Source organism: Berghia stephanieae, chromosome 2 (assembly GCF_034508935.2).
Source record: "Berghia stephanieae isolate SIO BIC M18660-M18661 chromosome 2, UCSD_Bste_1.3, whole genome shotgun sequence".
Taxonomy (NCBI): domain Eukaryota; kingdom Metazoa; phylum Mollusca; class Gastropoda; order Nudibranchia; family Aeolidiidae; genus Berghia; species Berghia stephanieae.
This window is the reverse complement of record NC_088361.1, coordinates 46487773-46500272: the sequence shown is the minus strand read 5'-3', so window position 1 is coordinate 46500272 and position 12500 is coordinate 46487773. Positions and strand designations below refer to the sequence as shown.

The 12500-nt window shown below is 37.0% G+C and overlaps 1 protein-coding gene across 1 annotated transcript in view; it reads left to right on the top strand.

The window, feature by feature from the left end:
• The window catches only part of LOC144965008 (putative peptidyl-alpha-hydroxyglycine alpha-amidating lyase pgal-1), a 20307-nt gene extending 7863 nt beyond the window's left edge, over window positions 1–12444 (top strand). The window contains exons 5-11 of the mRNA XM_078899857.1: window positions 1055–1127; window positions 5347–5486; window positions 6201–6280; window positions 8435–8537; window positions 9160–9275; window positions 10483–10616; window positions 11933–12444. Coding sequence (XP_078755983.1) covers window positions 1055–1127; window positions 5347–5486; window positions 6201–6280; window positions 8435–8537; window positions 9160–9275; window positions 10483–10616; window positions 11933–12070 — 784 coding nt within the window. The 3' untranslated portion in view covers window positions 12071–12444. The remainder of the gene's footprint in view (window positions 1–1054; window positions 1128–5346; window positions 5487–6200; window positions 6281–8434; window positions 8538–9159; window positions 9276–10482; window positions 10617–11932) is intronic.
• The last annotated feature ends 56 nt before the right edge of the window (window positions 12445–12500 follow it).

The window sequence follows — 12500 nt, the reverse complement described above, 5'->3', positions numbered from 1 at the left end:
CCCATCATTTCGTCCCGTTATCAGACCTGTATATATATGTATATATGTTCACGTTCGGTGTGATAGGATTAAACTTCAACTTAAAAATATTATTTATATACTATCACTCATCGAATAAAGGAATTAAAGCTTTGAATTGTAGTGGAAATATTTAACTCTCTCCTTTCCTAACATTTTACGGATTTTCCCGAAACGTCATACCCATCTAAACTTAACAATAATTGATTTTTAAAAACTCTAACTCAAAAGTACACGATAAGCATAATAGGATTCAATAGTCACGAACAGCTTGGTTCTACACAAAGAAAATCGGTACTTTTTATTCTTCATGCTGGCTAGAACATTTTTTACTTGTCATGTGATCAGAATGTATGAAAGTCAAAACATGATCAGATTTATAATGTTTTTCTCCTCTGGATATCCTTTTATGCTCGTCGGAGAAATATTTCACAAGGGCGTCCGCCATTGTCCCGATAGTTTAGAACCAGTTATTAAGTACGAGTGAAGTGACGTCACGACTGTTGAAGCCTCTTTTGTTCAGCAAAAAAGCTCTACAACACAACATTAAGTTCTTATAACTATAACACACGTTTTTTCTTCCAATTTTGTTTGATGTACACCAGCAATTAGAATGAGAGAAATGTTGGTTGTATCGTAAGGAAAGGGATGATATTCCTGTAGTGCGGCTATAATGTGGGCTTTCGGATCGGAAAGTCCTGGGTTCGAGCCTCGCTCGGCGCATAGTTGAGTCCTTGGAAAAAGGCTCTTTACTCACATTCTCTCATCGTACTCAGGTGTAAAATGAGTACCTGGTCGTTAACAACGTTGTCTTTGTCCGAAAAAATTGTAATATCGCCTAACAGCCATCATATCTCGTTCTAAATGTTACGTGCTGATGTTGATTAGGGACCCTTTGTAAAGCGCTTTGAGCACGTTTAGTGGATAAGTTTTTTAAAGTTGGTATGGAGACGGTACAAGAGGTATTCTTTTATTTTAAAAAATATCACCACCATCATCCCCCCCACATCCAACGTCCCAACTTGATTTCTTTAAGGTTTAATCTTCCCCATGGACTCAAGGTTGACCACGATGACAACATTTGGGTGACAGACGTTGGGCGACACCAGGTTAGTCTTCAATAAAATGTTACTGTGAATGGCATAATTAGTCATATGATGAAAAGGTTTGAACTGAGATATTGCCAAGTTTAGTTAGAAGGTCAATTTTTATCAAAAATGAGTTCTTGTCATAAATGATTAAATCAACCCTTTTTGTGCATCTTCGGGAAATATCAAAGCTTGATTTCACTTCTAAATATTTTTTTACAGCTAGTCAAGTTGAAAATAAATATAAAAGTTGCTGGATACCTTTCCCATACATTTGACCATAACTTCATGAAAAATCACCCGATTCACTTCAAATAAAGATTAAAATATGCCCCGGGGAGCATATTCTTTCAAAAAATGCAAGTTCAAAATGTTCACCTTCCGACTGTTTATGCTAGAAGCTGTGGACTGTAAAAATAATAAACAAAAATGAATATAACAGCTTCAAAAAAAGAACAAAATACCCAACACGGTACGTTTCGGGTTCAAAACCCTTATTCAGCCAACAACTGTTGGCTGAAGAGGGTTTTGAGCCCGAAACGTTCCGTGATTGGTAATTTGTTCTTTTTTTGAAGCTGTTATATTAATTTTTGTTTATTACTTTATACGTTTCAGTGATAAAGTTTTACATCGAGGATATAGGGGAGTTTGGTAGTAAATTAATAGTTCAGCAATTTATAACAAGCTTCTCTATCTTTATTATTAGTAAAATTGTAGCCGTTCAGAGCTATCGGCTCATGGAGATATAATATTATAAATCTCTCAATTTCCGTCATGTTAACTCACTCAACCCTAACACCGACTATATCCGTAGTTTACTCGGGTTGCTTTCACCCCATGCCTATCTATTACATTTTCTGAGACAAATTATAGCCGTCGTATCAAAGCTAATATTTTTAGTTTTTATATGTTAGTAGTAGTTGAATAAAAATGAATATGCAAATTCTCATTTTTAATACATTTTTTTCCAATTTTGAAAAGTAGCAAAAATCTCTAGGATTGAGTGAGTTAAGCCTTAACTAAAAGGGGGTCTCAATAGCTCAGTGGTAGAGCACTCGCGTCATACGCAAGGGGACCGAGATCCAACCCAGGTGAAGTCGATTATTTTCTGAACCTCTGACCCCCCCCCCCCCCGCCCCCCACCCTTGTCCACCCAGCATGATTGAGTATCTGGGACTGTTGGATCTGGCGGAAAGAACTTTGTAGTAGACTAGCGTCCTGTTGAAATGATAGCAAGCGATTATCGCTGTAGAAACCTGGATAAACTCCGGATCCACGGGCCTCATAGCTCTGAAGGACTATTTACAGAACGCTTGGAAAGATTGCTAGTCTACCGCAAAGTACTTTCGACAATATCTAAGGGACCCTGCTATCCAATCACTGTTGAATGGACAGAGGGTTTAAATCGCAGTGAAATCATTGATGCTGTTTGGAAAGAAAGCTCGTCCACTGCAAACTACTTTCCGCCATATCTAAGGATCCATCCTACTCAGTTACTTTTGCATAGATAGCAGTAGAATTAAATCCTTGCTACTGTTGGAAATATCTCCATTCGACTGTATATATATATATATATATATATATATATATATATATATATATATATATATGTATATATATATATATATATATATATATATAATATATATATACATATACACACACACACACACACACATATATATATATATATATATATATATATATATATATATATATATATATATATATATAATTTTAATATTTACCACAATGTTGGAGTCAGTCTACATCGATGTTTCAGGCCTTTTCAGCCATCGTCAGGACTGTGTGTTACATGAGTTTGGTTTGTTGTAACACATAGTCCTGACGATGGCTGGAAAGGCCTGAAACATCGATGTAGACTGACTCCAACATTGTGGTAAATATAATTCGCTCCATTGCTACATGTCGAGCACTATTCTATATATATATATATATATATATATATATATATATATATATATATATATATATATATATATATATATATATATATATCAGTCAAGGATCGTACATTCCTATTTGGTACATATATTTCTAATCTGCTTTCAATGTAGTCAGGTGCTTCATCATTTAGGCTTTTAAAACTATATTTAAAAAACAAAAAAACAAAACAAAAAAAACTTGAGCTTTTATATAGAAAAATATCCACTAAACGTGCTCAAAGCGCTGTACAAAGAGTCCCTGGCCAACAGCAACACTTAACATGTAGAACGAGACATGACGCCTGTTAGGCGACATCACATTTTTTTTTCGGACAGACACAACGATATTAACGACCAGGTACTCATTTTACACCTGAGTACGGTGAGAGAATGTGAGTAAAGAGTCTTTTCCAAGGACTCAATTATGCGCCCAGAGAACCTAGGACCTCCCGGTCCGAAAGCGAATGTCATAGCACAAGACCACATAGCCTCACATAAATCTGATTTACGTCATGGAGGCAGATCGTCCTTGATGCCAAAATCAAATTAATTACCTTCTATGTTAAGATAATTATTGGATTTTCTGTCGTACAGGATTGGACAGACTTAATACTGTCATGTCATTAAGAACAACACTACATATAAACACATCTCGTACGTCAGAGACGGCCAATATTGGGGATTATGATGTTTGTAATCCCTCTCGTCGCCAAATGACGTCTGGTTCAATTTTTATTTTAAAAAGTTTCTGATCAATTACATAACCCTCCCAAATAAAAGGAAAAAAAAACCCCAAAAAACACTAAAAGAAAAGAGAAATATAATAAGGCCAAAAAAAAAAAAAAAAAAATCTAACAAAACAACCACACCTTAAAAAAAAAAGAAAAAAAAAGAAGCAAAAACAAAAAAATAAAAACAAACAAAAAGCAAAAATACAAAACAAAACAAAATTACCCCCCCCCCCCCCCACCCCCTTCCAAGAAAAACCCCAACAATAAATATATAAAAAATAAACAAAACCAAAGAACAAAAAAAAAAAAAAAAAAAAAAATCAACAAACACAATTACAAAAAAACAAAAAAAAAAAAAAAAAAAAAAAAAAACACCACCCCCCCCCCCCAAAAAAATAAATAATTCCAGCAACAAAAAACAAACAAAAACAAAACTGAACAAAACAAATAAAGAATACAAAAAAAAAGGAACAAACAAAAGAAAATACCAAAATTAGGAAGAATAAAAAATATTCGGGTACTGACATTAGTGGATGGCAATAATTTGAAAGCATCAAAGTGTCAATCTAAGTACATGGAGCCGAGCTTATCCGGTTTCTATGGCGAAGTCCCAGGTTTGAGAGTTTGTCCCAAGACGAGGGTAATTTGAATCGATTGATATTTGAAGGACAAATTTTCTGGCCAAATTTTCAAATAAGGGTTTTCCCGAGTACGGCAGAACTGTGATTGTATCCCCAATGGAGGAAGCACATCTGACTACAAAATGGAACTAAAGCAGGATGTCCAAAAACTGGTTCCAATCTCATTGGAAGTGTAAAACCAATCTTCCGGAGGACTGGATACATACCTTGTGGAATTGATCTTCTGGTTTCATAGTGTTGGCATAAATATATGCTGGCTATTAACAATGATCATCCATCCTCGCTCTTTTACGTCCTGTAATCCTTAGAATCTGTCTATACACCCTGCTACTAAAATAGTTATGCCACCTTATGATTCAATGTGTAGCATATTCATTATTAGTCCTGCGAAAGACTGGTTACATACACATTTCAAAGACGATTGGAACCGAAAATGTAGTGGGTCTGACGTCACGACTTCTCTACTCCCATTACCCGACGTGAACTTATTTGCAGGTCTGATAACCCAATTCCGTATGGGCTCATTGTTGTATATAATGGACAACTCAAAAAATGACGCAAAATATTATCCATTCCAACAATGTTAAACTAGGTCCATAAGTGGGTTCGGATGTCAGACCTGCGTATATGTGCACGTTGCTATTATTCCATGTTGTGATACAGGTATTTCACCACCTTGTTTAAGGATAGTATGCGCTTGGCTAAGAAGTTCACAATATTGCCATCCGGAAGTATAACGGACCAACCCACAAAACTATGTGTAACCATAAACGGTTATAGTCTGGTTAATACAGTTTAGTGAGAATTACTCATAAACGCGATGGTAAAAAGAAAAAAAAACAATAACAAAGACCCTAGTGACGTCAACTTCATTCTATCTATATTCAAGGAATGTAACTTTTATCGGATTGAATCCACGCAGGTGTTCCGTATCCCCAATGGAGGAAGCACCCCAGATCTGACCCTAGGCGAAGCTTTCGTGCCTGGACCAGAGGATGATCGTTTCTGTAAACCCACGGATGTTGCTGTGGCCAGTAATGGAGACTTCTTTGTGTCCGACGGGTCAGTAGAATAATGAAGATATTGATGATGGTGATGATGATGATGATGATGATGATGATGATGATGAACATGATGATGATGATGATGATGATGATGCTACTACTACTACTACTACTACTACTACTACTACTACTACTACTACTACTACTACTACTACTACTACTACTACTACTACTACTACTACTACTCTACTAATACTACAAATACTACTACTACTACTACTACACTACTACTACTACTACTACTACTACTACTACTACTACTACTACTACTACTACTACTACTACTAATGATAATAATAATAATAATAATAATAATAATAATAATAATAATAATAATAATAATAATAATAATAATAATAATAATAATAATAATAAAAAGCTCCTTACTCACATTCTCTTGCCGTACTCAGGTGTGAAACAAGTACCTGGCCGTTAACATCTTTGTCTCTGTCGGATAATTTGTAATATCGCCTAACAGGCGTCATGTCACATCCTACATTTTAAGTATAACTGTTGGCTAGGGACCCCTTGTAAAGCGCTTAGGGCACGTTTAGCGGATATTGCGCTACATAAAAGATCAAGTTGTTAGTTATATATGTAGTATGATGCTGAAGGGGAAACCCGAAACGTAAACACCATTCATATATGATAATCAATAATCAGATCTGACATTTGAAACCCTTCATGATTTGTTTACTTCGTCACCACACAGATACTGCAATCGTCGTATCATGAAATTTGACAAGACAGGAAAACTTTTGACCAAGATTGGCATGTCCGATTCGGACCACGGTGAGTTGGCATTTCTGGTTTAGCCGACGGTTTACGTGTCCATTGATAGATCGAAGTTGACGTCCCTCAGGTCTTTGTTATTGTTTTTTGCTATCCAGGTTAATGAGTAATACTCACTGAAATGTATTATCCAGACTATAGATAGAATGCGCTTGGCCAAGGAGTTCACAACATTGCCATCCGGAAGTATAACGGACCAACACACAAACTCTGTGTAACCATGAACTTTTATAGTCTGGTTAATACAGTTTAGTGAGAACAACTCACAAACACGGATGGCAAAAACCATAACAAAGGCCTGAGTGACGTCATCTGCATACTATCTATAACAGTTCATGGTTACACATCGTTAGACTTCCGGATGGCAAGCGCATGCTATCTGTAAACCAAATTAATATGGGCTCATTGCTGTCACAGAAATCCTCTCAAACCAACGTGTACTTATTTACAGATCTGAAACCCAATAGACATCTAGATAATCACGCCTCTCGGACAGTCGTCATAATGTAAACAATGGCAGTGATTGGTAAAAATAGTGAACTTCATAGGTTTTACTATCGATGTTTCTAAGTAAAATACCCACTGCTCTACCGCTTGGTCAATGGAACCAACCCATAAAACTATGTGTAAACTTAAACGTTTATAATATTATGATGGAGAAAATCTGGTCACCCATAATATAGCAGTAAAAACATTAACAATGATCAGAGAGATGCCGATTTCATTCACGTTATTGTTTACAAACAACCTAAACCATGCTTGTCCGAGCACGTGTGATGGTGTGTCACAATGTCCATCTTTCGATTGGTCAAAAATCTACTGTTTAATGGGGGGATCTATATTCATGTTTTCGTCCAACCTTGTCATCAATCATATGATTTGTTGCTGTACAACGATTGGACATTTCTCCAAAAAATGTAAACACGCTGCTTTGTTTATCAAAGTTGTAAACATACCCATGATTAATGGGAACGATCTATATTCATGTTTTCGTCCAACCGAGTCATCGATCACATGATTTGTTGCTGTACAATGATTGGAGTTTTCTCAATTTATAAAATCACGCTGCTTTGTTTATGAATATTGTTAACATACCCATGAGTCATACTGCGCAAAATGACCAATTGTAATGTTGGTTATTCTTAAACTGTGAACACTTTTCACTATGTGGGTCATTTTGAGCACACTTTGCAATGTGACCAATGACCTCGAGCATATGGAAATGTAATATAGATCGTGCCCATTCTGAGCAAAAATGACCAATTGTGACGATGGACATTTCTTAAACTGTGAACACTTTTCACTATGTGATTCATTTTGAGCTAAACTTTGCAATATGACCAATGACCTCGAGCACATGGAAAGGTAAAATAGATCGCTCCCATTCATTATGGGTTCGTGTATGTAATGGAAATATTTGTAAACCAAACATCTCCTTATTTTCAAACCAACGCAAAATATTGTCCATTACCATGATGTTAAAATAAGCCCTTAATTGGGCTCAACTGTCACACCTGCAAATATGTGGGTTTTACTCCACCAAGAATTGATTTATTTCAAATGAGAGAGAGAGAGAGAGAGAGAGAGAGAGAGAGAGAGAGAGATAGATAGATAGACAGATAGATAGATAGATAGATAGAGATAGATAGATAGATAGATAGATAGATAGATATAGAGATAGATAGATAGATAGAGAGAGAGAGAGAGAGAGAGAGAGAGAGAGAGAGAGAGAGAGAGAGAGAGAGAGAGTTATTTTGCATATATGTACACGTCGCTCTGGGACAATACCAGCTTTTTGTGAAAGTTAAACATATTTTTTTTTAATGAAAAAAATAAAAATAAATCTTTTCTCATGACGTAGCGGAAATTTCGGTTCGTGCCCGAAAGATGAGTTCGAATACCCGCTGCGCTGTGTGGCCTTGAGCAAGTCATCTCGCCCTGCCTAGCTCAGTTTGTGGCGCTGCACTGCGGCTGATACCTGGGTTATTTCAGTCCTCCCTTGGAATAGACCCTAAAGAAAAATTGCCCCTTTGTGATGAATAACTGGAATTTTATTTTATTTTGCTATTCTATTATATAAAACCAATACCCTTTTTTTACTGGCATTTTCTTCAATCTGTGATTATCATAGTGCTTTAAAAAAATTACTTCCAGAACCATCCACGGGCCCTGATCCATTTGCCTTCAACACGCCCCACAGCCTGACGCTGGTGGAAGATTTGGATATTATCTGTGTCGCTGATAGGGACAACAGAAGGTGTGTGGGCAAGTGTATTTGAGCGTGTGTGTGTGTGTGTGTGTGTGTGTGTGTGTGCGCGTGTGGGTGTGTGGGTGGGTGTTGCTGATAGGGACAACAGGAGGTGGGTTGGAAAGTGTGTGTGGTGTGTGCGCGTGTGGGTGTTGGGTGGGTGTTTGTGTGAATGTGTGTATGTGTGTGTGTGTGTGTGTGTGTGTGTGCGTGTGTTTACAGACTACAGGTCACATAATATAAATTTTATGGTAGCTTCTAGAAAATATTTCAACACGGATCAACATTCTTAACACCAATATTTTATATTATTGTCTAGTAATATAACACTCGGCTTTGGATCTGATAGTCCAGGGTTCGAGTTCCTGCTCTGAGCGGCGCTCTGTTGTCTTTGAAAAATGCTTTTTACTCACATTCACTCACCGTATTCAGGTGTAAAATGAGTACTTGGCCTTAAACGACGTTGTCTCTGTCGTAAAAAAAATAAAATCACATCGTCATGTCTCGTCCAACATGTTAAGGGTTGGTGTTGACTAGGGAGCCCGTGTAAACCGCTTTGAGCACGTTTAGGGGATATTGCCCTTTATAAATGCTTAAGCTCTTAACAACAAAAAAATGTCCCATCCATTAGGGCCATGTGTTACAACGCCGGTGTCCACTCAAGCCGTCCTCTAGGCGCTTTCAACAGAACTCTAATCCCACAAGATGAAATGGGCAAAGTCTTTTCCATCTACTACAACAAAGCAGGTGAGTTCTGGTTTTCGGTGAATAAAACAAACAAAACAGAACCAAAGCAACAAAACAAAACAAAAAAAAAAAAAAAGAAAATAATAAAAAAGCCCTCCCTTCCATATAAGACAAAACAAAACAAAACAAGCAACAAATGAACAAAAACGACATCAACGTTAAACAAATAAACAAACAAACAAAAGACAACAACAACAAAAACCACAGAAGCAAACTAAAAAAGGGGAATAAAAATAACCAAAAAAAAAACAAAATCAAAAACAAAACAAAAAAAAAAACAAAACAAACAAAATTAATTTTTTTAAAATCCGTAAGTGAATATGGAATGTTTCAGGATCGAATCTCATCAACAGCAAAGAATAAAATCAAGTATCATTCAGATACACGATTGAATACATTATTTCTGAACGTCCAATCAATCAGGAAAATAATATTTTTTTACTATCATTAGCTCAAGTTTATACAAATGTATTTTCCTACCTATTAATGACTTTGTTATGATAATAAATGGTATAACGATGGTCGGCGGATCAAACCTCCGAAATCTCGAATTTCACTATCGGGGGGTCAAAACTCTGAAATCTACATACGAGCTTAATATTGGGCAATCAGACATTTGTTGACAGATGTCTGATATCCGTCTAAAATTAAATAAAACATGGTACGCAAAGGTCGTATTTTGACCAGAGTTTTGGTCGTGAAAATTTGGACTTCAGAGGTTTGATCCGCCGACCATCGATAATTTATGCTATGATATTTTACGTTGGTTAAAGAGTAATTCCATTGATTTGGAACTCAGTTATTTAAATCTAGTTTATATCGACTTGGCGGGCAAAGTGGCCGAGTGATTAAGGCATTGCACTGTGACCCGTAAAGTCCCGGGTTCGAGCTCCGCTTCAGGCACTTTCGCTTTTTTCCTTGGGCAAGATTATTAACCCCCAGTTTTCTCACTTTGGACAACATGGGTAATTCCTGTTGACATCAGACATCTTATTTGATAAATTATCTATATTCCTTCGTGGAATGCCTAGGCGACGATATTATCTTATGATGTCGTGGCTGAAGGGCATAATTTTTTTTTAATTCCGACTTAATAACGATTTGACGCAACTGGCTACATCTAGCTATGTAAAGAATTTCATGATAATTCAACAGATTCTCTCTTTCAAACACAAATTTGACAGTCAAATCTTTATCTTCCTGACAGATAAAAACGTGCTGGCAGCTGGTGAAGTCAGTCGCGTTCCATTCCGTATGCGTGACACCATGTACTACCCAGCACGTGCATACACCTATGGACTAAACGGTCAGGAAAAGTCGGAATGGGCTTACATCACACCTGTAAGTTACCAATCTCTCTCTCTCTCTCTCTCTCTCTCTCTCTCTCTCTCTCTCTCTCTCTCTCTCTCTCTCTCTCTAACTCTCTCTCTCTAACTCTCTCTCTCTCTCTCTCCTCTTCTAGCTATCTATCTCTCTCCTATATTATCTCTCTCCTTCTCTCTCTCTCTCTCCTTCCCCTCTATCTTTCCTTCTCTCTCTCTCTCTCTCTCTCTCTCTCTCTCCTCTTCTAGCTATCTATCTCTCTCCTTCTATATTATCTCTCTCCTTCTCTCTCTCTCCTTCCCATCTATCTTTCCTTCTCTCTCTCTCTCTCTTTCTCTCTCTCTCTCTCTCTCTCTCTCTCTCTGTATGCATGAAATTAGTTTTGTTCCATTCCGTATGCGTGACACCATGTGCATACACCTATGGACTAAATAGTCAGGAAAAGTCGGAATGGGCTTACATCACACCCGTAAGTCATCTTTATCCGTCCTCCCCTATTCTCTCTCTCTCTCTCTCTCTCTCTCTCTCTCTCTCTCTCCCTCTCTCTCTCTCTCCTTTTCTCTATCTATCTATTTATCTATCTATCTATCACTCTATCTATCTATCTATCTATCTATCTATCTATCTATCTATCTATCTATCTACCCCCCCCCCTCTCTCTCTCTCTCTTGTTATTGTGTGTTTGAATGAATGTATTTATGTTGTTTATTTAGGTGAAATCAACCACGTCTCAATTCTGTATGCGTGACACCGTGCACTACGCAGCACTTGCATACTCAAATGGACTCAACAGTCAGGAAACCACCGAAATGTGCTTATTTCACATCTGTAACTGGCGCACCGGGCGTCGTGTGGCGACGTCTGAGGACAGATTAGATCCTGGTAGTCTTCTTCCTCTTCGTTGGTCTTTCGCTTAAGTTTGGAGATCGTAGTCGTTAACCTACTAATGTGGGTATTTCATTTCTCCGTGAGCAGGAAAGGAAACTCTAATGCTGATTTTGCAGTACTGGGTTGCTGCCTACGCCGGGGGTATTTCGGTCATTTATCGAGTATTAGTTCTAAGTGCAAAGGGAATTTATTGATGCTATGCGTTTTAGTAAAATACTCACAACAGCTGTCGCCATCGTATCAACACAAAACTGTTGGTAATCTCAAACATTTATAGATTGTTTGATATATTTTAGAGAGAACTAATCACTCAGCTGGTGGAATAAAAATTAATAACAAAGAGCTGAGTGACGTCAACTTCATTCTTTCTATTCACTCCAATTTTATTCTTATATAAATACTTGGCTTGTTAACCATTTATCACACACACTCTCATACTGTTTCAGGACATCGCCAGAAGAGGACCCTCCTTGATCCATGCACTATGCGCATCCCAAGACGGCAGAGACTACTACCTGGCCGATATACAACAACGAAAAGTGTACAAGTATAGCAAGGCCGACCCAAGCATCACCGCGGAATGATCAATTTTATTGCAATAAACAGGCTGCGACTTAGATGGACAGAAAAGTCAATTTTGATGCTCTAATATCCTTGTCTGCTATTTCATGAAACAAAAAAAAAATGACTTTTTAAAAATTGGCCCGAAAATGTTTAAATAATTTATCGATCGATTGAAATTACCTCTCACTTGTCAACAATGATTAAACCAGAGACTTAAAAAATTGAATAATATTTTTAACAAGTTTTATAATGTCCTTCCCAGGCACAATAACGACAGCAATTTCATCAAATGTGATACATAAATTATGCCAAAAATTTGGATATTGATGTAATGCGTTTAAGTAAAATACTAATCAGTTCGGACCACCAGTTGGATCGTCCTACAAAAACAAAACTATGTGTAACCTTAACTTTAAAAAAAAAGTTGGATTGAGATAATTAAATGAGAAC